Here is a 27844-nt window from a genome sequence, read left to right on the forward strand (position 1 = left end):
ACCATTCTTTAACATCATGTTTTCAGAAATCAGCCTTCAATTTAAGTCTGCTTTACAGTCGAGCATCAAAATGCCCATAAAGAAAGCCTTGCACAAACCCATTACGTACATGAATAATATAGAGCTTGACTTATTCAGTTATTCCAGCTTCAAAACTCTTGCAATATGCTAGGAATCACCACGTGATTTTTATCATATTAATGGTCGCAAGCTATCAAGTTTACTCAGAATATTGATTGCACACATGCCTAAAAATAGTTGAATTTGTGGCCACCTCATACAAAGCTCAAAGTAGAAAATAACAGATTCAATTCAGATAGTATAGTACAGACCATATATATTATAAACTATGCCTACATGGCCTACTTAAGAATGCTTTAGATGTGTGATTACCGTTTTCTTCTCTAAGGCAGGCCTGGTAAACTGTCACTTTCATCTCCAAGTCACAAGCTTTAAAGATTTGAGGTTTCGATAGCAGATGAAAAGTGCTTACAATATTGGAAGCAGCTACCTTTGGTTCCTCATGCAATTCAAAGATGTTTGTACTATCAAAGTTTAGACATGAAAAGGTTGTCTCAAATTATTTGGATCCAGCCACAGCTTCATATGGACTCGTCATTAGGACAGCCACTCGCATCACATCATATATGCTTGCTTCACTGTCCATGTTAACAGAAAAACAGAAAAAAAAAATGAATTTTCAATTAATGTGAACAAGTCTCCTAGAATAATACTATCCATTCTATCTTACATAAAAAGGGAATGATTTTATTTTACTTATACTATCCAACAGTATGGACATCTCAGCTGGACCCATCATCAGGTGTAAGTTTGAAGGCAATAGCATAATATTTGCAGCTTTAACTCAATCGCTTTCCTTCTGTTGCTGGATTACTGTTCTATTATACATGAAGAAATATGTAAACTTTGTGTAAATAATTTACCTGAGATATGCATGTTTAAATTTCATTGTTCACTTAAACAGTTACTTTTTGCTATTTAACAAATCCATCACATCAATGGAAATTGGTGAAAGTCACAATCCTCTGCATGGTGTCCATATGCATGGCGGAGTCAAATGCCTTCTACTTGTATTGTCCAACAGTTTGGACCTCTCTACTGGACTTGTCATCTGGTATAAGTTTGAACCCAATAGCAAGATATGTGCAGCTTTAACTCAATTGTTTCCACGTTTGCTGGAATACTGTTCCATGATACATGAAGAAAAATGTGAACAGTCTTCCTAAGAATTCTTGATTAGCTTCCATTGTACACTTAACATTCAGTTTTTGATATTTAACAAAAACATCATATCAACAGGAAGTTAGTAAAAAACCCAATCCTCAGCACAGTGCTTACCATTAACTGATGATGTGTGTCCATCACACATCAACAATTCATCTCCATTCTCGTAGCCGCATTACAGCAGGTTAATTGGAAAGGCTTATTGTAAATGTGTTCTCAAAGAAAACGGCTCAGTTTGTTTATAATGATCTGGTTGGTCTATGCTGCATTGTTTAGTTGATAGATAGGATAATCTAGACAACTAACACTCCTTACAGAACTGTAGACAAATTGATTCAAAAGCACTCAATTTACTCCACCTCTGCATAGTTGAATGCCCGCATCCAAAGAAGATGCAAGGCTAATTTTCGCTGATTGAAGGCTATTATTTTCTAATCAACCAACCACTAGCACTAGTATGTACAGAGCATGTTCATGTTGATGAAATCCCATAGCTGTCTTGCACCACTAAGGTTATTAGGCATCTTGCACGTATATATTTAGTTTAGGAACACTGAGATATCGATTTTGAGGTGTCAATCCAACTAGCAAGACAAATCCAAGATTGGCACAATAACATAATTGTGTCATATTCTATATAGATATATTTAATATACATAAACTAGTAAACATGGCAATAAAAAATCAAAAAATCAAAAACTGGGGCAATGAGATTTATATTCTAGGACATTTTTCAAACAAAAGAAATTCACATCTACACACACATATATGTACTACACATATAAGGATCACTATGCATGCCTTCGTACATACATTATAGATATGTATAGAAACAAATGCATATAGATTATACATCTGTATTCATATCTATATGGCATGCATGCATACATATGCATATACACATAAGTATATAACACAACTGTAGTAGTATTTATATGCAGTACAGGTATACACATCTGTGTATTAACTCAAAGTTAATATTATGCTTATTTGAATCATTTTTTATTAAAGAAATTAAAGAAATTCTAATTGAAAACTACTCAAGTAAATTTTAATTTAGTTATGAGATTTCAGGTTGACTAACAGAAGCAGCTATTTCGTCATATTGGATATCAAACTGCTACCCAATATTTTCATTTAAAAATCACAATATTTCCAAAACAAAAAAATTGATAGCTATTTTGATCAAAATTTTCATATGCTTACAGTTTTTCAAGCCTCAAATAATTTTGATATTTTTAGATATCTTTGGCATTTGCATAGGAAAGACACTCATACAAAAAATGAATTTCTTGATAACTACTTGCATAAAAACACACTACTTGCTGTGAAAATCATAACTACTTCATATTGTTGTCCAAGTAGTTGGTATGCAAGCTGCAGTAGTTATGAAAGTCATTGTTGGGTACATCTTCATTTTAATGCAACTCAGTACATGTGGGAAGTACGAGAGTGTTATGATGAGAGTAATATAGAATATTCTAAGTACTAGAGAAACCATCTGGCCTTGAATCTTGATATTTCTTATATCTAACAATTTACAATATTGAACCACCATAGCATTAGAATCGAGTAAACATCAACAGATTGATTTTTACGGGCATCGGATCAGATTGGGAGGATTGAGGACCTTGTATTGTACTGTTTAAGCCAGAAATAGTAGCATGACTCAATACACGACTTTGAACCATGGCTTGTGGATTGAGCAAACATCAACAGACCCCTTTTCACTGGCTTTGATCCAGTGGCTTAGTTGGACACTTTGGGAGCCAAAAGGGAGAAGTGATAAATCCTGCAACCAGGATGAAGATGCAAATCTATCTAAGGATGAGAAAAATGAAAAGGTCTGAAATGAAGTTAACTTTTGGACTTGCTTCATATTTAACTGGTCATGAAATTCACAAAGAAGATGAACCACCAGCGTCCAAAAATTCAGAAGTAGATATCAACACAAACATAGAAATTGAACGTGAATCCTCAAAAGATGATGTAGATATTTGTCTAGGAAAAGAGAACAATTAGTCCAACTGAATAAAAAATTGAAAAGCCACACTTGGAGCAGAAAAGCTCCAAGGGAGAAAATCCAAACAAAGCAAAATTGAAATCCGAGATAAGGGCAAAAGGATAGATGAATTTGAGATCAAGGAAGGGGATCAGCCATCTTGAGGAGCGAGTCTAACAACTTGGAAAGTCAAGGGCATCAATGCCGCTAACAAAAGACACCTGCTCAAGTGTCAAATGGAACTTGAGCAAACTCGATCTATAATTCAAGAAACAAAATTGATGTCAATTAATAGTTTTAGGTGGTGAATTTATTGCTACATTAGATGCCTTAAAATTATGTGTAAGCATATTGAGGATTACTCGAAAAACAATACCTCAGAGTTCAGACAAGGAGGATTTACCAACATAGCTAAATTGCTAAGACTGATAGATTACTACATGGAAACTGTTCCAACATCGCTCTAATATGTGACAACTCCATTCATTCATTCTTGTCTCCAGACCACTTCCCTCTTCAGTTAATTTTTTTCCAAGGATTTCAAGCCCCTTAGAAGTCTCTTTAAGTTTGAAAAATATGCAGCTGCAGAACCAATTGGAAAACAGAATAATTGAATGGTGATCTTGGTGAAGTTTGTAGCTGCGATAGAGATATTTATCTCTGATTTTATGAGAGAGAAATATGTTCCTTATGACCGTTATGGTCATCTTCAGCTAAAAGAGATGTTTGTGCTTATATTTAAGTTATTATTATGCAACAAAAAAAAAACGTCGCATACATCATGCGAAGAGGCATGTGTGTGGAAATGTGTAGTGTTGAATATGTGGAAATATGAAGGGTTTTATTTTTGGGACTCAAAGAGACCTTTTTATTTTTGGGACTCAAAGAGACCACCTTGTCAGATGTGATTGCTTGGTGTTATCATAATCAAAGAAGAAGAAAGCCTTGTACTAAAACATTTTTATCAATAAAATAGATATTTTGCTGGTGTCTGGGTTTTTCCCTTCAAGTGGAAGGGTTTTCCCAAGATCAATGTATAGTCTTTTGTGTATTATTTTTGCTCTTCCTTGTTGCTGTTTGTCTAATTTCTGGGCATAAAACCTAACAAGTCTAAGGCCCCAAACTCAGTAAATTCAAATTATTCAAATTTTACAAATACTAGATTCTGTCAAAGAAACAATTAAAAGAGCAGAAAACATCTCGCTTCAATAATACTTTTTAAGGGAAAATGTTAGAAAAATGGTGTATGAACATAGAGTTACTATTTTTAGCAAGTTTACATTGAAGCATGGATTGACACAACAAATACAATTATCCCAAAGCTATGGATTGGCTAAATAAGCACATCAATAAAGTTTCATTACAAGATCATGTCTGAATTAAAAGATATTCAAGTTTTTAGTTTCAAAAGTTTGAAAGTATAATTTGAGGGAGGGATATTAAAGATTGTTATGTTGTCATATGCAGGATATTTGTATTATTTTGGTTTAATTTTCGTAACTATTGTAAAAATCTATAAAAGAATTGTGTTTCCCTCCCCACAAGATGAGTATGGGATACGAAGTAACTGGTAAAATACTTGCTTGTTATTAACAGAGACCGAAAATATACAAAAGAAAGGAATAGGGTTTCCTTAGGAAACGATTGTAAAGAATAGAAGCATTCTATTCTTGCTGAAAGAAAGCTAAAAAGCTACAGCTAACTAAAGCTAACTAAATAGTGGAAACATTCTAATATTTACAATAGATTACAAATAGATTACCATTAACTAATAATAGACGATTATCTATTATCGTAATACCCTCCCTTAATGGTTAATCTATCTACAACAAGAAGCTGTCCTCTGAATTTGACAAACTTATCAGGACCAAGAGGCTTGGTGAGAATGTCTGCAGTCTGATCTGTGGTAAGAACATACTACAAATCTATTGTCTCAGTTGTCGTATGTAGTGACAGTGAACATCTACATGCTTGGTTCGTTCATGGAAGACTGGATTACAGGCTAACTTGATAACACCTTCGTTATCAACAAACTGAGTAGTCGATCCAACTGGTGACATCTACATATCCCCAAGCATCCAATGAAGCCAAACAGCTTCACATCCTACCTTAACAGTCCCTCTGTATTTGGCCTCTACAGAGGAGAGAGAAACTGCCTGCTGCTTCTTATTGGTCCATGTGACTGCACCAGATCCCAAATTGAACACATATCCAGAAGTTGACTTTTTTTCGTCAACAGAGCCTACCTGCCGAATTTGAATCAGTGAACCCACTAAGTCTAGGATTAGAACTTCGAGAGTAAAGAAGTTTGTACTCTAAAGTGCCCTTCACATAACGAAGCACACGCTTTGTTGCCATCCAATGATCAGCCTTGGGGGTTGTCATAAAGCATGAGATGTAGCTGACTGTGAAGCTGATGTCAGGCCTAGTAGCAAAGAGGTAGATGAGGTTGCCTACTAGTTGCTTGTATGCAATATCATCAACTGAAAGAGAATCAGACTTTGTTGATAACTTAAGACCCTTCTCCATAGGTGTAGATGCAAGCTTGCAATCTTGCATGCGGAATTTGTCTAACAGAGCCCTAGAATATTTGGACTGAGAGATGAATATATCAAAAGACTGTTGACAAACCTCAACACCTAGGCAATAATGCATGAGCCCAAGATCAGTCATATCAAAAGATTGGCATAAATTTTGTTTGATTCCTTGAATCAAAGATGTCAAACTGCCAGTGATGATCAAATCATCCACATAAATAACCAAAAGGATGATGTCACTATCAGTAGTCTTGATGTACAAATTTGAGTCTAAAGAACTCCTCTTGAAGCCTTGATCATTGAGGTACTTATCATTTTTTATGTACCATGCCTCAGGGGCCTTGCTTCAAGCCATTGAGAGCTTTTACCAATCTGAGAACCTGATAGTCTTTACCAACCTTGAAATCAAGAGGATAAGTCATGTAGACCTCTTCATAGAGATCACCATTCAAGAAAGCACTATTGATGTCCATCTAATGGACCTTCCAGCCAAATTGTGTTGACATGGCTAGGACTAATCTGATGGTGCTCATCTTTGCAGTAGGAGCAAAGGTCTCCTAATAATCAATGCCCTGACACTGAGAAAAACCCTCTGCAACTAAACAAGTTTTATACTTATCCAAAGTACCATCCGATTTGTATTTGAATTTATAAACCCATTTGCAGCCAATAGGTTTCTTCCCTAGTGAACGATCAAAAAGAACCCAGGTGTTATTCTTCAACAAGCTCTGGTGTTCAGATGTCATGACATGTTCCCACTCTAGAATTCTTTTCGCCTCGGAGTATGTTTAAGGTTCAAACACACTATGAATATTGGCCATCAAAGAAAAGTTAACAAACTCTGTAGGTTTTCTCTTTTTCCGAGCAGTTCTCCAATCAATGAGCTCATCATCATGAAGATCAACAAGTGTCTTAGCCCACCACTTAGGCCGAAGAGGAGAATGACCAACAATAGTATCAGGGGATGCTTGGTGATCAAGTTCCTCATCAAAAGAATCTGGATCAAACTCAAGCGAAGCATCTACAAATCGAGGTGATCTTGCAGGAGAAGTTGGAGGTGTCTGTAAAAGGATCACTAGTATAACTGGAGCTGCAGGAGCCACTAGAGCCCTCCCATCAGGTGGACCTAATGGAAGCCTATCTCCCAAATCATGAGTCTTCATAGGCTGGTCTGCTAGATCAAAAACAAAAACAAAAAAGCATGAAAGGTCCTCGTTGCTCATCAAAGACTACATCATGACGTAAATGAGACAAGATGTCTTAACGTCGATCAAGCAATAGGCTTTGTAAAGGCTATTGTATCCAACAAGCATGAGTTTCTAACTCTTTGCATCCAACTTGGTGCGTGACACATCAGGAATCCAAACAAAAGCAAGGGAGCCAAAAACCTTCAAGTGACTATTTCTGGGCTTGCGACCTGACCAGGCCTCTTCCGGAGTTTTACCTTTGACCGCCACTATGGGTGACCGGTTTAAAAGATAAATTGTAGTGTTGACTGCTTCTACCCAAAACTTCTTCGAAACATGTTTGTGTTCGAGCCATCTCGATGATTATTATGTTTCGTCATTCAACTACACTATTCTGTTGTGGTGTGTAGGGTGTGGTTAACTGGTGTTTGATGCCATGAGTATTCAAGAAGCTAGAGAAATTATTAGAACGAAATTCCCCCCATTGTCTGATCGAAGAGTAATATTAGATTTCCCAGACTCTTTTTCAACTAAAGGTTTGAACTTCTGAAATTCAGGAAATGCATCTGATTTCTTTTTAAGGAAATACACCCACATTTTTCTACTAAAATCATCAACAAACAACAGAAAATACCTAGACCCAAGAACAGAAGGAGTGGCCATAGGGCCGCAAATATTGGCATGAACAAACTGAAGTGAAACTCGCTATGAATCACCACTGGTGAAAGGTGTGTGATGTAGTTTCCCAACATGGCATGCATCACAAACTCCAAGCTGCTGAATCTGAATCTCTGGGAATCCAAAGACAAGCTCTTCCCGAGCAAGCTGTGAGAGATAATGCACATTTAAGTGCCCATATCACTGATGCCAAAGTGTGCTAACCGAAGATCGCTGAGCAGCCACAGCTAAGTCCCGAGAATCACCAGAATCAGTGAGTCGGAAAAGACCATGATCCTCAAGACCCACTGCTACAATAGACGAGGTACCCTATCAGTGAAGGTACACCGATGTGAACTGAAGGTGACATCCAACTGTGAAGAATGTTGCAATAACTGACTTACTAAGAGTAGATTTAATTCCATCCCTAGAACGTAGTACACATCAAGGAAAATGAGATTCCTCCCAACAGACTATATCTAAATGTTACCTTTATCAACAACAGTGTACTCTTCTCCGCCTCCAAAAATAACAGAATCTATGTAATATGTAGTCAGTGAACCAGTCTCTATGATGGATGAACTGACAAGAGGCACTTGAATCAAGGTACCAGTCAGACAACTTCACATGATCTACAAGTCTTTTAGCCATGAAGGCATAAAAGGCAGATTTCGTCTGCTTAGTGTGCTTTGCACTATTCGCTTTAAGTTGCGAACCTGATTGCTTAGATTGTGCAGCAAAGCGTTTCCGACATTTAACCTTCATGTGCCCAAACTTGTGGCAATAGTTGCATTGAATGTTCTTCTTCCAGGAGCAATCTAACACTAGAGTAGAAGACTTATGTTGAGACAACTAATGAAACTTGCCTTTATCCTTCTGAAGGAATTTAGAAGCAAAGGCTTGCTCTGTGGCGATGGAGCTGGAACTGCTACCGAGCTGTTGTTTTCACTGATCTTGCTGAAACAGAAGTGTGCAGAGACCAGTGCACTTCATATCAACACCAGAAGATGTGATGTTGAGAGTCTCGATAAAATGTTCATAAGACTTTGGTAAACTCCAAAGAGTGAGAGTGATAACCACTATATCCTCTTCCTCCATCTTGTGACTGATGGCACCCAACTGATCACGGATTTCCTGAATTCTATTCAGGTGTGCCTGAAGCGAGGTTCGCTCATCCATGATAATAGAAAACAGAGTGTTCTTCAAAAAGAAAGCTTTGCTTTTATCAAAAGTCTCATGAAGACCTTTGAGATCTGTCCATATCTCGGCAGTCGTCTTCCCAAATGGAATTTGAGAGAGCTAATCGTCAGCCATGGATAATTTGAGAAGCATCACCACCTCTTCATTATTCAAAACCCAAGTATCTTGATCAGTACCACGAGCAGTCAGACGCTTCGTAACACCCCAAAACAATTTGATTGGTATTCCGATATTCAAAAATTGCTATGATCCACTGATTCCAAGTGCCATAACTTTGACCATTGAATTTAGAGTTACGCTTGAGCAGAATGTTTATAAGAGATGCCATGGCATGTTTTTCATTGAAAAATGTGAAAATCTGTGAAGGCACATTCTTCGAGGCAAAAAAAGGGAAGACCCAAAAAATTTGGAGTGACCCAAAAGAGAGCTTAGAAAACCCAAAAAAATATGTTGTGGATAAAAAATATGTTGTGGATTTCTACATCCGTTGGTTCGAAAATCGAGACACCCAGAAAAATCTGATGACAACCTAGTTGAGCTCTTGAAAAACCCACCAAGAATCTGGATTCAAAAACAAATTACGAGCTCAAAAATTAGGGTTTCAAAGAAAACCTTGGTAGCCAAGGGGGTAAAAAAATTGCAGAAAAAATGGTGTTTTCTGGTAAGAAACGCCTACTTTTTAACAGAAAACCCTTTTGCTTTGCTTAAACGTTGCAGGAGTTGTGGATTTGTAGGATTTTAGCACTAAAAAACAAAGCTACGAGATGTATTAGAGGGCTGGTGTGACCTCGCAATTTGCAAAAAAATAAGCTCTCCCAACAATTTCAGACGCGAGCTGAGGAAAAGATCGACGCTTGGAACAGGCGATTTGGATGGGCATCGTGATTGGTAGGCCAAAATCAACCAAAAAAAACCACGAGCAAAGGATCTGAAATAATCTCGAGTAGAGGACACGAACTGCAGTCGCATTTTTCAAACGCATTTTGAGTGTAACGGTCTATAGAAATCACAAAACCTAGCCAACAACCAACATGTGAACAAAGGGATTTTTCTCAAATATGGAAACCCTAGACGAGTTTTTGGAAAAAAACCCTAGAAATTATTTTGAAACATTTGAGCAAATAATTTCGAAAGAAATTATAAATTTTTCAAATAATTCAAAGTATTTGCTCTAATACCATATTACGAAGTAACCGGTTAAATACTTGTTTGTTATTAACAGAGACCGAGAGGTCATTATATACAAAATAATGGAACGATGTTTCCTTAGGAAACAATCGTAAAGAATAGAAACATTCTATTCTAGCTTAAATAAAGCTAAAAAAGTTACAGCTAACTAAAGCTAACTAAATATTAGAAACATTCTAATATTTACAATAGAGTACAAATAGTTTACCATTAACTAATAATAGAGGATTATCTATTATCATACTATGGGAAGTTCTTACATTGCCTTGGCTCTCATATGGTGGTATCAAAACCTAATCACCTTTAGTTTTAGTTGTGAGTTGTTTTTTAAATTTATCCAGATTTGAGAGGGAGCTTGTGCAGAAGTTATTTTATAAACTTGTTCTAGGAATTTTCAGATGGCAAGTTCATCAAAGATGAATAGATGTGAATTATTTTTTTCCGACTAAATTTGAGATATGCAAGCTAGAGATGGAGGATTTCCAAATAGATTGAGATCCATGAGATGTTGCTGATAAAAATGTAGATCCCACTTTGTCTATTCAATATCATGTTATGATATCCTAAAGCCAAGGGTCTAATTAGATTGTGTTTGCAAACACTTTTTTAATCCATGGCCATGGAGAGACATATGCAATGAAGGTACAAAAGAAACTTGGTAAGATGTATGAAGTCAAATCTTCAATGAACAAGATTTTCTCAAAGAAATGTTTTCCTCAAGAATGGAAGAGGGTGAACAATTACAGCCAACCTGGAAGCATTTAATATGTTTAGTGTCATGATTGGCATTTATTGGTGTCAAAATGGATGAGGAAAAATGTTAAATATTGCTTTTCTCGTAGTTTGATTCATGAGATTCTCTTGCTATGACTATCGGCAATACATCTATTATTTTGAAGACTAAACATGTGGTGGATTTTGGCTTTTTGAAAGCATTCATCAATGCCATAGAAATCCTATTTGTTTGTTTAAGACTTAAAAGACAAAAGCAAGAAGAATGTGAAGCATGAGAAATCAAATTCCAAACGGAGACCAAATCTTCTAAAAACTCAAAAGCTATTCAGTGCGAACACAATAAGCATGAGCAGTTTCGCAAAGAGTGCGTAGAAGAAAAGATGAAATAAATAAGTTTGATTATGATTCATGGTGATTCATTCATTGCAAGCTTTGCAAACTCATGCTAAAAAAAATAATGCATGGTAAATTGACTCAAATACATCTTTCCATGTGACCTATAATGGAGATTGGATTTTCTGATTATAAAGAATTCAATGGAGGTAACCTCATGCACTTGTACAATGATTCTTGGTTAAATATTGTTCGCCATGGTAAACTTAGAGTCAGTTTCTCCAATGGTGGAATTAAAAACACATTAATGTCGTGTAACTTGTATTGCATTTTCCCAAACTAGAAATAAATTTGTTATTTGTGAGCAACCTAATGGATGTGAGTGTGTAGGTAATCTTTGTCTGATGCTAGATACCAGATAGTTTGGGGTGTGACGTTATTTGCTAGAGGGGTTGGATTTGGCACATTGTATAAGCTTGACACAAAAATTGTTGAGCACAATAGTTTATCTAAGAAAAGTTTGTGCGTCATTGGAAAATGTGAGGGTTTCACCTTCCACAAATGTTAATGTCTTCTAGGTACCCAACATTGCTCCTATGTTAGGCACCAAAGAGGAAAATGTATGGGTTTCACCTTCCACAAATGGAAATATCTTCTACCTACTTAACGGTGCTTCTATGTTAAGCACTAAAGACTTGGCCACATTGGAGAAAAAGGTCTAAAAAAGGTCCAAGTGTCAAAGTTTGTTGCTGCGATAGAGATCTTTATCTCTAGAAGTATGGACCTTATTATTGCTATGGTCACCTTCAGCTGAAGAGGGTACTTATGTTTTAATTGTAATATTACATATGTCATTCATCTTGCATTAATGCATGGAAATACAAAGAGTTGCATTTGTAATAAAGAGTTATATTGTTGGAAATTTCAAGAGACCTTCCATTGTGAAGTGAAGAGTCTCTCTTGTATTATATATATATATATATATATATATATATATATATATATATATATATATATATATATATATCGCATCTAGTGAAGGACAATGTACTCTCGAACTCAACATGGATGGTATCAGAGCCAAGTTTTTTTGTTAACAGCAATAGAGAATTTTATTTACAGCAATAAAGAATTTTCTTTTCATGTATCTGTTCAATAATCTATATGCGTTGTTTTTATATAACCGCAATAGTGTCATTATACGGTTATACCTATTGTGTTATTCTACATTCATCTATTTTAGAATTTTTCGTGTGTGTGCCCATGTTGGCTGCACAATTCCTCTTCGAGACCAGATCATGTTTCGGCTATCTATTATAGTTGTTAGTCTTGTAAGTGCATGTGCCTTCCTCCAGCTGGAATAGTGACTCAATGCCACTTATTAGGACCTGGGGATCTTCATTCTTCCATCGTCAATTTTTTCATATGTGGTTGGTTGTTGCGAGGAGCGTCAAAAACTATAAGCTACTCGATTGTGCGAGTAAGATGTTGTCTTACATGGCCTTGAAGGGTTTCAAACATTGAAAGTGCTCCTCTACCAAGCATGCCAAGCTTGTTGTTTGGGTTTCATTTGAATTCCATGAATGTACATTCTAGTTAAGCATTTAACAAGCTTCTATTAACTATTAAACATTTTGTAACAACTCTATGCAGGATTGTGACACTAAATAAGCAGCTTCAATATTATGATGATTGGAATGGACACGAGTTCAAGGGTCTCGGTTTCTTCTTCTTGGAGGTTTTCTTCTTCTGGTTTTTTTTCTTCTGGGTTTGGGTTTTCTTCTTCTGGGTTTGAGTTTTCTTTGTTTTGGTAGTCTTCTGGGTTTTGGTATTCTTCTTCGGTTTGGTAGTCTTCTCGTTTTGGTATTCTTCTTCGTTTTGGTATTCTTCTAGAGTGGAAGAAGGCAGAGCATCCTTGGACAAGAGAAGCAGCACAGAGAGTCACGATTATTAGGGCGTTGAAGTCGAGTGTTGGCTTTTGTCGTAAACATCAAATGGAGGAGGGGCTCATGACGACAACAAGGAGGCAGATCCCAAGACAGCAAATTTAGATTTTTAAAAGGGTCCAAATTGGAGGAGCTGAAATAAGTGGTTAATCATCTAGGTTCCAGTGGCGAGAATGAGTGCAGTGGTTCTGTAGACTGGAGGATCATTTCAATTGCAAAGGATCGTGAATGCCCTTTCTACCAGGTCTGCAATCTTTCTTGACATCTTCTGGATCGTATGATGAGTCTTCTACCATCTTGCGTGAAGTCAAGCAGAACAATGACTGATCATGTTGACAGTTTCTTTTTGAAGATGCATCAGTCCTCATTATGGAAGCATCATATTTCCAGTTCTCGTGTAGACTCTTCATTTTATTATTCTCTTATTTGGATATGTTTGGGAGCTGCCGATATGGTTCTTCTATTATATTATATGGTAATGCCTCCTTGATGATCAGTGATGCTAAAGTTGCCAACTTTATTCAAAGGAAAATAATGTTCTTTCATTTTTTTATTCTGGTGGAATATCAGGTCCTGTTGGCTCATGAATATCATAGGCAGAACTGATAAATCTCATTGTATACAGTCACCATGAAAAGTGTCAAAAATTTATGTATACTATAGCTAAGGGGGTCGGGGATCATCTCTTTTCAAGATTTCCTGCGGATTTTTTTTCGATTCATTCTCTCTTTCCACTTTCAAGTTAAAATTATATTTTCAGTCAGGGAAGCATAGACCATGAGAGATGACGAGTTGGGCTGCCAGGTATTTACCCAGTCACAGAACTGTATGTCAGTTGAATCCGAACAGAAAGAGAACAGCACGTGGTAAGAATATGACAAGTGAGAATATGGTGGAAACTCTGTTGGCAACATTGGCGATACTCGTGGCTGCTTCAAAGCATTTTGAAGAGCAAAGATCAAGGTGTTTCTTCTTTGCAAGAAACCGGACTCTAATCCTGAACAATATTTAGGGGCACGAGGTTACCAGATGTGACAAAAGGAAATGATTTTTCATTTGGGCTTGATGGCATTGTCATCATCTACTCGTTGGCCGGGGTTCTAAATAACATGAAGGATACTTGTTGTATAGCAATGATGATAAGACAGTATGCTTGTATTTCAGAGCTTAGAGGATGCAATGGGATGTTAAGAGTTTATGCATTCTGAATGAGAACGTTGTCGAAGAAGGAGGTCTCATCTACCAATTTCTTGTGCGTCCAGAGATAAGTATTATTGTGATGTGCTCTATTTTTACTTTGTATTGATGCCTTGAGTAGTTCATTGATTATAGAAGCACTCTTGTGTATGTATCTGGTTGCATGTTGTTAGACACAAAAACATAAGCATTCTATTTAATGGAAACAATGTTCATTTTCAGTGTTTATCTTTTATGATGGATTGAATTTTGTCTATCGTGGTTGCAGGGTGCATCTTGAATGATGAGAGATTAATGAACATGAGAATGTTTATTGCAATCATGGGGAGATATTTTCCAGAGGGAGATGTTCAGGCTCAGAGGGAGGTTACATCAAATATCCTTTTGTGTTGATCAAAGTCACCCCTGCTGAGAGGGAGTTTTTGTTTGGAGGGTCTTTTATATATGTATTTTGTTAATATTTTGGTATAGTAGATTTTTGAGACTCTTAATGGAAACGTGTCTTAACTGTGATTGCATTTTTTGCTGATTGTAAGTTCTTATTCTTGATGAGTTACTAAAGGACAATCTGATAACTCTCTCACTCTGGGAGTGATCATCATGTGGAGAGAATCCATTATGACAACACGTAGAGAGAATCCGTGCTAGGAGTTGAATGTCACCTTGAGTGATTCCATGACAGATCACGGTGAGAGAGTGCGTGATAAAATGCTGATTGTAAACCTTACTAACTTGTCGTGTAAGAGATTCCATGATAGCATCGCGTTGAGTGAATCTATGATGATTGTCAATTATGATTTTTGGCAAGGTTTTGATGTTGAGTGATTATATGAATACGATCAATTGTTACAGGTTTTCATGTTGAGTGATTCCATGAATTTTATAGGATCTATGTGATGAGATTATACCATTGACATCTTGGTTGCAGCCTTGTTTGATTGTTCAGCTAAAGATCTCTCTTTGCCTAAGAGGGAGTGTTGAAGTTTGTAGCTGCGATAGAGATCTTTATCTCTAGAAGTATGAATGTTATTATTGTTATGGTCACCTTCAGCTGAAGAGGATATCTATGTTTTAATTGTAAATTAAATAAATCATATGTCATTCATCTTGCATTAATGCATGGAAATACGAAGAGTTGTATTTGTAATAAAGAGTTATATTGTTGGAAATTTCAAGAGACCTTGCATTGTGAAGTGAAGAGTCTCTCTTGTATTTTATATATATATATATATATATATATATATATATATATATATATATATATCACATCTAGCAAAGGACAATGTACTCTTTAACTCAACACTAAGAACTTCCAAAAATGAAAAAACTTGTTGAAAGGTTGTCTAGTTATAATTTTAATTGTGATTTTTGTGAGCATTGCATTTACAGAAATGCAAACCCGCGTTTATTACAATACAGATTCTCATAAGACTACTAGTGTGTTGTATTTTATTCATTTTGATGTGTTTGGTCTTGCAGATGTTCCTTCCATTCGACAATCCACATATTGTGTTTCATTTATTGAAAAACCATTGTAGAGCGAGCATATTTTATAGACTTATCTGATGTTTTCAGCCATTTAAAGAATTTTAAGCAAAGGTTGAGTTGTAAACTAAAAAGACAATAAGATGTCTGAGTACTGATAATGGTGATGAATTTTGCTCTAGTGATTCTAAAAACGTTTAAAAAGATTGTGGCATTCTGACAAAAAAGGCAACTCTGTAATCTTCACAATAGAATGGAGTTGCAAAAAGAATGAAAAGGATATTGAAGGAGAAAGTCAATAGTATGCCTAAGGTTGCTGATCTAGAACAACATTTTGGGTTAAAGTTGTTGCCACTAGCTGCTACTTGGTTAATATACTCCTATATTGACTTTTGTTGAACATAAACCTATAGAGGGTTAGGCCACAAGCTCTCAATGTAAAATCTTAAAGTTGCTGGTTGTGAGTAATATGCACATGTGCCAATGGAGAAGCAAAGATGGGGAACAAGGCCGTGAAATACATCATCAAGTGCAATCATGGAGTGAAATGATACAGATGTTAGGACCTTGTTGCATAGAAGGTAATATATAGTAGAACACATTGAACAAAAAGATGCAATTCAACTTTCTGCTATGCCTTAGAAATTGGAATCAAGATCCCTAGATATGCAAGATGAGGAGAACCATCTAGCTCTGAATCTTTGAAAGAGTAGGAAGTGCTTCCAATTCAGCTATTTGCAAGGCATAAACAACAGCTTAAAAGGTGTTCACCTAATAATTAGAGATGTATTTCTGCTCTGAATGCGAACATGAATTAGCCCAGATCTATAGAAGATGCATTAGGCATGATTTTTTAATTCTGAAAGATTGCTATGCAAGAAGAAATGGCAACTATGAAAAAGAAAGACATGGAAGTACACCATTGTTGAGGGACAAAAACCTGTTTGTTGCAAAAGGGTGCTTAAGAAAAAAATGTTCAAATGGAAGAATTGACAAATTCAAAGCAAGTACAAGTACAAAAAGTTACTCTCAAGTTGACGGTGTTGACTATGGTGATAGATTTTGTCCAGCTGCCAAAATTGCATTCTATTAGATTTTTTCTTTCTACAACTTCTAATGATGATTTAGAGGTTGCACAAATGTATGTGAAAGATATTTTCTTTCATGGTAATTTGGAGGAGCATATTTGTACGACACAGCTCGAGCATGTAGTGAAAGGTTAAAGCAATTTGGTTTGTAAATCGAAGAAAACCTTATATGGGCTCAAACAAAGTCTTCGGATGTACCAAAAATTTGATACATGTGTCGAGTTTGGGATTGGAGCATTCTAAATCAAATCATTGCATTTATTATGAATATGCTAGTGATTGTTTCGATAGTTAGTTGCATCATGTGTTAACAATATGTTAATCGGTAAGTGAACCGTATGATTTCTTAACTAAAATCTCAACTTGCAGGCCTAATTTCAAAGGCATTCTTTGTGACCTAAAGTGGTCGTAACCATTGTAAAGGTTATAACTTGGTAGAGTACAGGCTTTTTGACACTTCAAACAATTTGTCGACCAAACTCTCAAATCAAATGTTATGGCCTCCACAATTAAGACCTCCTCAAGTCGGAATTACAAACATGTGGTGAGCACATAAATGAGTTGTAAAGACAAGATGCACATGTTGGTTTGTGTTTTGACACATGATAGGGCATCTAAGATAGATGCCAATTTTTGGGTGACTTTTAGCTTGTGGTTTTGCAATACCATTTGATGGCTTCGTATATTTTATCTCCTATTTATCAAAAGTTTCAGATGGAAATTAAGTATACGTGTCTTGCAACTACTATATTACCTCCTAATCTCTAGTTTGTGATACTCATATGAGAAGCTTGCCCACAAATATATTATTATGGGATTCTTCTAACAAAAGATATTTCCCCGTGTAAATCACTATGCTTAAGTATGCACGACATTTGAATTATTTTTACTTAATTTTAGTAACGGATTTAAAGATATGAAAAGTTTTTACATTACCGTTATCTCAAGATTTGTGTGAAAGGGTGTTCCAATACTTTAGCTTCCTTGCCAAAAAGATAGGGAAGCAATTGGTTGTACTCAATGAGGTGGTCATTCAAGTTGAAATGGAGCATGAATCCTACACAAAGGAGAAAGACTCGAAAGGAAGATAGAAACATTAAGTTCTTCCAAAATACTACAAAGATTACACAAGGTACTACACAGATCACAACTATAGATAGCAACAAGGATTTTAATGTAGAAGAGCAAAGAAAATTTCATGAAGTGGCAAAAACTTTTTCAAAGTCTTCTCAAGCAATTTAACACCAATTGACGATCAAATCAAATCAAAAGTCGTGAGCAAAATCCAATTCTTGGTTGAACCCTTTAAAAGCAAGAATCTAAAGAGCCCTTTCACAAAGAAGGATGAAAATGGAGTTGCCTTTCAAATAGTCCCAAGCTTGGGCTTGATGATTTCATCATAAACTTTGTCCAAAAAAATTGGAATAACATGGGAGACAAACTCAAATCTTTATCATGAGAAGATTAAGAACTAAAGACACATTGCTTAGAGATATGAAGAATATCTTCATTGTGCTAATTCTTTGAAAGTTCCCACTAAAACTAAAGGATGATTTTTGCTCTATATTACCTTGTTATGCAAAGTATAAGATTGTGTCCAAAGTGATGGCTAAACCACTTAAAGTTCTGCTATTGACAAAGATAGTCTTAGAAGAACAAAATAGTCTAACACTAGGATGGTCAATGACATAGGGCATAATCATAATGCACGAAGCAACAATAAGGTAAAGCAATTAAAAGAGAATTATCATAAAACTTAATACCAAGAAAGCATATGATCAAGTTAGCAACCAATTCTTCAAAAAGTATTTAAAGAAATTTAGGTTTTGTGCTAAATGGATAAAATGGATTTGGACTGCATTTCTTCTCCAAGATTGTGATTTTTGGTTAATGTAAATCCTCAAGGTTTTTTTTCTTCATCTAAGGTAATTAAGCAAGAGGACCCTTTGTTTCCTTTCTTATTGATAATTATGATCAAAGCTTTAGGAAGATTCATTCAGAGAGGGGGGATAAAAGGACAGATGAAAATGTGTCGAGGTAGTGCCAAACATTAATTAAAATCACACATCAGCAATTCATAAATGATGTGCTCTTTTTGGGGTAGCAAGTAACAATAGGCAAGGTTATAAAGACATCAAAAGATATAAACTTTTTTGCTTCATTCAAGTCAATATATCAATCCGACAAAAGTGGAAATCTTTCTCTTGAACAATGATTTATGAAAATAGAAAGAGGTGGTCATTCAAGTTGAAAAGGAGCATGAATCCTATACAAAGGAGAAAGAATTGAAAGGAAGATAGAAATGTTAAGTTCTTTCAAAATACTATAAAGAACACACAAGGTACTACACGGATCACGACTATAGATAGCAACAAGGGTTTTAGTGTAGAATAGCAAAGTAAACTTTGTGAAGTGGCAAATAATTTTTAAAAATCTTGTCGAGCAATTAACACCAATTGATGATCAAAACAAATCAAAAGTTGTGAGCAAAATCCCATGCTTGGTTGAACCCCTTAAGAACAAGTTTCTAAAAAGCCCTTTCTCCAAAAAGGATGAAAATGAAGTTGCCTTTCAACTAGCCCCAAGCAAGGATCTCGGGCTTGATGATTTCATCACAAACTTTGTCCAAAAGTTTTGGAATATCATTGGAAACAAACTCAATCTTTTTCATGAGAAGATTAAGAAATAAAGACACATTGTTTAAAGATATGGAGAATACCTTCATTGTGCTAATTCTTAAAAAGTTTCCATTGAAACTAATAGATGATTTTTGCTCTATGTTACTTTATAATACAATATATAAGATTGTGTCCAAAGTGATGGCTAATTCACTAAAAGTTTTGCTATCAAAGATAATCTTGGAAGAACAAAATGGTTTAACACTACGATGGTCAATTACATATGGCATAATCATAATGCATGAAGCAACAATAGGGAAAAGCAATGCAAAGAGGATTGTTATAGAACTTAATACCAAGAAAGCATATGATAAATTTAGCAACCAATTTCTTCAAAACGTATTGAAGAAATTTGGGTTTTGTGCTAAATGGATAAAATGGATTTGGACTGCATTTCTTCTCCAAGATTCTGATTTTTGGCTAATTGAAATCCTCACGGTTTCTTTTCTTCATCTAAGTGAATTAAGCAAGGGGACCCTCTCTCTCCTTTCTTATTCATAATCATGACCAAAGCTTGGAGAGAGGGGATAAATGGACAGATGGAAATGTGTCAAGGTGGTGCCAAACATTAATTGCAATCCCACATCAGCAATTCATAAATGATGTGCTTCTTTTTAGAGTAGCAAGTAACAAGAAGGCAAGGTTATAGAGACATCAAAAGATATATACTTTCTTGCTTCATTCAAGTCAACAAATCAATCAGAGAAAAGTGGAAATCTTTCTCTTTAACAATGATTTATGTAAACAGAAAGAGATCATTGGCATCCATGCTTTCAAAGTCAATTAGCTGCAAAGCATATATCTTGGCTTCCCTCTATTTGTTGGGGTGGCATCCCCCTATTTGTTAAGGTAAGTAAGTCAACTATGCAGGAGTCTTTTGCTCCAAATTGTAATTCAAATTTGACTTCTTCGAAACGAAAATTGCTACTCCATTAGCAAAATCACAAAGTTAAAAATAGTAATGTCTTGCATCATAATGTGGAAAAGGATAAGCAACACTATGCTACCCAAATTTATCGGGACAAAAGACAAGGAAATGGGATTACAAGAGGGAATTTTTTTGCCATTTAGGGGATGGAGGGGATGACGGAGGGGATGGCAAATATGCTCAATACAAATATAAACTCTCTTAGTATTGACAAAAATGGTCTTTGGTTTGCCACGAATATCCCTCCTCTATTTACTTCTACGACTCATCAACTAAGATTAGTCATTTGATGAGTCATCAATGACTAATCTTTCCTCTATGATCTCCTATTATGCATAATATTGTCAATAGTTATAGCAATCACATTATTCTAAATTTAGATGCTATTATGCAATCCTTGAAGCCTAGACTCTCCATTAGTTAAAGTCTCTTGCTTGAATACTTCCCTTAGTAGTCTTCCGATAAAATTCCTCAATCGAGATATTGGTTATGGCTTGTCAGTGATTGTATCATTGTTTAGTCACTATTTAGCTTCATATCCTCCATATATATAGGCCTTAGAGATTGTGTGGTTGGGATTACACTAGAGGCTAATTAAGTTGTATTTATGGCATGGGAAACAAGTACTCTTTGTGTATGGCTATATCTTGAAATCCAATCTAAATTGTGGGCTTAATATTTGGCGTGAATGGCTAGTGCAAATCATAGCCTCGGCCACTTACTAGTCATGCTTCATCACAGCCTTCTTCAGTAGATAAGTGTGTTCCAGAATCCAGTCCCCTCTAAACTTTGTTAGACCTAATATAGAGCCAAGAACTGGTCCCAACTTAAAAAATAATCATTCACACAATAGTTGTAGCAGAGATGCCAATGACTACTTAACTCGAATTACTTTTAGCCTTTTACTCCTTGAATTCCATAATATGTCTATGAGCCTTGTTTTTAGTTTGTGAAACCCAATGTCGTGATTTATAGAGTATTATTTGTTGATGAAACATGGGTTTGACTAATTACATTGGTGATCTTAGACGGCAAACCAAACTAATATTTAAAAAAAAAACTGTGCTAGATATTCATTTGTTGTGAAAGGAATTTTCTAGCTTATGTCTTCTTGCCTTGTATTCCTTAATCAATATTTTCATAAACCGATACTATATTTTTCCTATTGTTATTGTTGACATAATGTCAATTGTTAAGTAGATAAAAGGATGTCGATTGGAGTATTAATTGTCATGTATATATTCCCTTTTTTCCATGATCAAAAACTTCTATCTATAGCTCAATTGAGAAGTTTTTTTCAATGATTGAAGTCTCTTCTTCATGAGTCAGGACTCTACCTTCAATCATGCCTTGTCTAATTATTTGTATTCAAGCCTACAATTTGTATTTGACATACTATATTATCATTTGATATATCATATTGATATATAAATTATATTATATATTACATATCATATATCATATATTGATGTATATTAAAATTTATTATGTATTATATAATATTATAATAAATTATGCTAGAAATATGATCATTTAATATTTTATATTGATATATATTATTAATTATTTATTTATATTTTATTATTAAATATATACATAATAAATCATCTTTCTTTGCCATTTTTGTAATTTTGTCTCTTAAAGACTTCACAAAATTGGTGCATAAAAGATGAGGATATCACCAAACAGAGGACATAACAAAAATATTGGAGTAGAACAATAGTCTACTCTATTTATGGAGCGATCACAAATCCCTTTGGATGAGAGATGGCACAAGCTCAAACTTGAGGTGTGGCTGAAGGAAATTCAAAGCCATTAAGAGTTGAATGCATTACAGAGAATCATGAAGGAACTATTAAGATAATATCTTTGATATCTTTATTAAGACATTATCTCCTTAGTTAAATACTTTCTATAATGGTCAACTACTTGTCTATAGTCTATCTTTCAGTCTAGATAGGAATGTTTCCTCCTGTCTCTTTTGTCTTCAGTCCAGATAAGAATGTTTCCTATCCTGCCTTCAATTTTGTTTGTAATTTCGTCTTCAGTCTATGTAAGGAACACATTTGTTCCTTTATTAATCAATCAATCATCCGGAAATCTGTTAATCTGTCAATTCTTGAATCTTGTAACATGGTATCAGAGCTAATAGTTAAATTTTATTGTAATTTCTTCTTGAAATTATTTGTTTAAATTTTTTCAAAAAAATTTCAGTTGATTTTCTCTAAAACTCTCCTAGGGTTTTCTATCTAGAGAAATTTGAATCAGATCACAATCTCAGGCTAGGGTTTTTGAGACTAAGTTTCAAACTTATCTGCAAATCGCGGATTCAAGACTGGGTATTTTTTCTTGGGATCTGTTTTTCGTCTCCAAAATCACGCTTTCCAGCCGTGATTTCTTCCTCCAAAGCCGCGGTGTGGATGGTCGGCCTAAGTCTGCAATTGAAAGGTGTCATCCAAAACTCGTGAAAAATCTATGCCTGTTGAATTTCAGTCTTGAAGTTTGTACCTGAATCCTTCAAAATGGCATCTTTGACTAATTTGATGTTGGAGGGCAGTCTACGATTCAATGGCCGCAATTATAACCACTCGAAGCAGCACAAGTTGTCGAGCTTCCTGATCAAGGCGAAGCTGCATTTTTCGCCTTCTGAATCTGTTTTTGTTTTTCTAGGTTTGCTGATTTTCTCCTTAAAAATCATTTCATGTTCTCTATAATATGCAAGGTTGTGTGAGATTTTGGGTTTTACCGTTTTTTCCACAAAAAAGAAGTTTTGTAATTGCAATCTGTTTTGAGTCGTAGCACTCTTCTGGCAAAGCTTCTTGGTTTCAACATTCTGTAGATCCAGGGAAGGTCTCAGTTATCCTAGAACATTCTGACATCTGTACATTGACCATTAAGGGAGGGTATTAAGATAATATCTTTAATATCTTTATTAAGATATTATCTCCTTAGTTAAATACTTTCTGTAATGGTCAACTCCTTGTTTGTAGTCCGTCTTTCAGTCTAGATAGGAATGTTTCCTATCCTGTCTTCAGTTTTGCTTCTAATTTCGTCTTTAGTCTACATTGTTTCTTTTAGAAATGTCCTTGTAATTCTTTATAAGGAACACATTTGTTCCTCTGTTAATCAATCAGTCATCCAGAAATCTGCCAATTCTTGAATCTTGTAACAGGAACTTAGGTAGGTGCAACAATAAAAAACTTACAACCACAATAAATGAAACCAAATATCAAGCTATCTAGCTATGGCTTTTCATTTGCAAAAAACTAAACATTCAAATTTGTCTATCAAATGGAATCATTAATCGTCGTCATTGCCTAGATATTTCCAATGGGCTGAAATATATTACAGTGGGTTAACACATCATTTTATTTACAGCTAACCTTTGTGTTACTCTTGTTGCACCATTTAGCAAGGTTCCTTTTGCCCCTTGTAAAATGGTGGAATCAGTCAAGGTATTGCAATGTGAATCCATTTTGTTTGATTGGCATGTGTTATGGGCTAATAATAGTGTCACGTTTTACCAATTTATGTTGTGCATCTTCACAATGATTAGCAACCCAAGTTTCTTTTGTGTTTTTGCAGTAGCTTGCTAGAGCTCCTTGTGAAATGGTGACAGTTAAAAGTCAACACCTCAAGGTAGGATAATACATTGTCTTGTCCGCTTTTCACAATTTCACGAGGGGAGGGGGGATGGCAGCTTGCCAAATGGCAAAAATTTTGCCATGTCACAATTCCTTCTTAGTTTATTTGCAAAACTACACCAATTGACCGATTAAGAGCTTTTATACATTGATGGTTGTGTTTTAAACTTGCATTGTGGGATTTTGGTGTTGCATTGGAGTCATCCATTACAATAAAAATCTTCTTCAGACAAATTTCACTTCTACTAATGGCTTGGGTCTTTTTTATTCTTGTCGGTGTTTCATACCGGTGTGGTGGGTTAACACATCGTTAACTATCTTGATAGTTTTTTGCCAGCAGCCTGAATTGACTGTTGGAAACCACAAGTTACCATAGCTGAATATTTATTGTTGAACGACTTCTTTTGCGCTGTAATCATGACACCACTGCACCCACATGCCCCTTTATTGATTCGCAAGGATAATTGTGTCCTTTCCATCTGCTATATACACTCATTTGGTATTTTTTGTCAATTCCATGATCAAGTTGCTACAGAGATCAAATTAATCTCATATTTATTTATTGTTGTCCTCTATAACTTGCGAACTCCACTGTGGTTGGGGATTGAACTTCAGGTTATAATTTAAGTTATGCCAGCTCTTTAAAAAGGCAATCTTTGCAAATATTTGAGTTCTTCTCTTGTTCTCTTGTTGTGGCTATGTCCTGCAATTGTAATTTCCTTTGCCTTGCATTAATAGAAATCCATGTTTTCCTTCTCTTTTTAACCATCTTGTGCACATTTTGCCTTGTGTTGAATGTTTCTACTTTGTCTTTCAAGGTTGTACATAGTGTTTAACCTGCTCATGAATGTTGCATTGTGAATATCTCCATCCTTGCGGCATTTCATTTGTTCCAACTTGAACATGAGTTCTTGTAGGGTAAATTAGAATAAAGATTTGTGTAGTTTGGGAGGCTTTATTAGTGTAAAAAGGCCTGTCAAAAACACCAAGCGATCTTGCCCAATGTGATATTATAACACCTTCAAACATCCTTGTTCCTAAAATGTTGATAAAGCAAGTCAATAATTAATTGAAAGTCATTAGCAACTAGGCACATAAACCTTAAAAATGGCCAGAGTTGTCTGTGATAAGCCACTCATTACTGAAAATAAGTTCATGGATTTTGAAATCTCCAGAAAAATGAGGAGAATATCCTAGGTTCTTCAGCCATTTCCAGTGGTATGGCCCTTAGTTGGTCTTAACACTTTAACAGGAAAAACAGATTGCAATAACACATAGAAAGAGAGAAGTGGAACAACAAAATAGTAAAGGGAGATGTTGTTGATATTGAGTTATTTAATTAAGTCTTCCTGAATTGTGGATTATTTATTAACTTTTCAGATGCCCAACTCAGCTCAAGGATCTAGAGACTAGAATTTGAGAATATGCCGATCATGAGAGATAGCGCTGCTAATGCAAAATACTAAACATCAATAGTGTAACTACACCATTACCTAGGAATAATGATTGCCAGAACCTTTATGCATCTGACATTCATAACCAAATAACATGCCTGGTTGAAAGTTTTGAATCACTCTCAGATTGCCTCACATGAATGAAAATAACCACCAAAAGGAACCAATGATAGTGGCAACAATGGAAAATTTCAAAACCCAATTAAAAAGGACTGATTTAAAATCTTGAATGAAAACCTACAGAATCAATCATTGAAGACATATTTTCTACAATATAATAACCTTATGTTGAACATCGAGTATTTGTCTGTTTCTTACTAATAAACTATAAATGATCACCAGATAGCACCATCCAAGGTCTACCGGTTATCACAAATCTCGTTTCCAATCATTCTCTTTGCCAACCTCGGCAGGAAATATATATGCGTGCATTAAAAAATTCAATACAAAATTTATATTGCAAAGCAAAGAACACAACTTTCAAAGTAGAGACGGATAGGTACTTCTCTAGTTATGCAGCCAAAATGGCCATGTAATATCCATACAGAATAGGCTCAAATTGCCCTTCCAATTATTCGTCTAAACATGATATAAGTAAATAACCGAAATAAACCACAGACATTCTACGAAGGCAAAGAAAATACATAGCTAAAAAATGTCGTATCCCAGAAGCTACCGACACTAACAACCTATAAAATTATCAATCTAAATTAAGTGTAAACAAAATCTGAGATTGCTGCTGTACCAGAGAGGATTCATCTAACTCTTTCGAACTGCCTGAGCTTATCGCAAAACGGGGTTTCCTTTTGTCCAGTCCATTGACGCCTCTGTAATTCCACCTGACAATACCTCATAAGAAGCCCCTTATAGTCCCTGAGAACCTGAAACTCGAGGTTCGCCCGTTCTGTGCTATCAGGTGGAAACTCCTTTTCGAAATCAGGAGACTTAACAAAGTACTGCACACCGAATTCCTTTGTAATTTTCCGAATCTGATAAGGGTGCGCCTTTTCCAGAGAATACTGAGGCTGGGAATGCGGCAAATAAGTGATCAAAAACAGGAACAAAATCGGCAAAACCTGCAAGAGGGTGAACATATTGAAACCCCCTTCTTGCGTCCGGCCGCCGGCGGCAGCTGCCCGCGTTCTGGCAACGTGTGCGCGAGTGAAAAAATCGGCCTGAGGACTCGCCCCGCCAAAAAAGAATTGCCGAAAGATCTCATCGGGATCGAACCCTTCCTCGTAAAACCCCTGATGAGTCCTGCGTCTCCGGGCAAAGTGTTGCTGCTGGTGCGCTATTTCGAAGTCCTCGTCGGGGCCCGACACGTCATACTTCCGGCGCATTTCGTCATCACTTAAGCACTGAAACGCCTTTGAGACGGATTTAAAAGCCTCCTCGGAACCAGGAGCCTTGTTCTTGTCTGGATGCACCTTAAGCGAAAGTTTTCTGTACGCCTTCCTGACTTCCTCGACAGAACAACCCTTTTCTAGCCCTAGAATGGCGTAATAATCCCTGTTCCGCTTAATTAGGCGAACGATTTCTAATTGCTCCTCTGTATACCCTCGAGACACTCCGCCGCTGGAATTTCCGCCAGAATTCTCACGCTGTGGGGGAATGTTTTCATTATTAGAAACTGGGGTTTCTGTGGCAGAGGATTCCTTACCATTTTCTCCGTTACAGGCTGACAGAAGCTCATCGACATCAAGAGACGGATCGAGGCGACTGGCTTTCGACAGAAATTTGCGAGCGCGCTGTGAATCTCCAGCGGCCAGAGCCTCTCTGCCGATTTTCAGGCACTTGAGCGCATCGTCCTTATTGCCATCCATGAATTCTCTTTATTCGGATCCCCCGATCTCCAGTATTGCAAGATTTCTCGTAAATTTGTGGAGATTTCGATCAATTCGACGGGTAAAACCGCCGGATGTTTCTAGGAAAATCAAGAAATTTTGTTCTACCATTTAGATACGAAAACAATATGGAGGATGAGCGTTCAACACTCGTTGCCCACTGCTCAGATCCGCATAACCAAAGGTATTTTAAATCCTTCCTTAACCCTCTCCTATCTCATTCTTTACCAAGAAAAAGAAAAAGGACGCCACGAATAATGCAGCGGAGAGATATTCAGGGAAAGCGAAGGGTTACCTACATGCGCCGGTAAAGGTCAATAGGAAGGAGCTACTCTGGTGCAAACAAAAACCTCGAGCGCTTCTTTAATATACCACATTTTTTAAATAAAGATAAAATAATATAATATAATTTTATAATATTGATAAAATATTTATAATTTAAAATATAAAAAAGTTTATTTTGAGATATTCTTATATTCCATATAATAGGAGAAAG

At 35.9% G+C, this 27844-nt stretch overlaps 1 protein-coding gene across 2 annotated transcripts; it reads right to left on the bottom strand.

Annotated features, from left to right (window-relative positions):
- Positions 1-245: 245 nt before the first annotated feature.
- LOC149533045 (DnaJ heat shock amino-terminal domain protein (DUF1977)) lies at positions 246-27562 on the bottom strand. Of its 2 annotated transcripts, none has more exons than XM_089807635.1 (2): positions 26250-27562; positions 246-659 (listed from the first exon to the last, which is right to left on the bottom strand). In XM_089807635.1, the coding sequence occupies exon 1, from the start codon at positions 27325-27327 to the stop codon at positions 26260-26262; it is 1068 nt and encodes a 355-aa protein (XP_089663761.1). In that variant the 5' UTR covers positions 27328-27562; the 3' UTR covers positions 246-659; positions 26250-26259. The 2 variants fall into 2 exon arrangements, with proteins under 2 accessions (XP_089663761.1, XP_089663762.1); XM_089807636.1 differs by having other exon boundaries at positions 246-1204.
- Positions 27563-27844: the final 282 nt, after the last annotated feature.

Source organism: Cupressus sempervirens, chromosome 10 (assembly GCF_028749045.1).
Source record: "Cupressus sempervirens isolate cs-2001-9-10 chromosome 10, ASM2874904v1, whole genome shotgun sequence".
In the NCBI taxonomy this organism is placed as follows: domain Eukaryota; kingdom Viridiplantae; phylum Streptophyta; class Pinopsida; order Cupressales; family Cupressaceae; genus Cupressus; species Cupressus sempervirens.

Coding starts and splice junctions, on each gene's coding strand:
- LOC149533045 (XM_089807635.1), bottom strand. CDS start 27,327: ATGGATGGCAATAAGGACGATGCGCTCAAGTGCCTGAAAATCGGCAGA.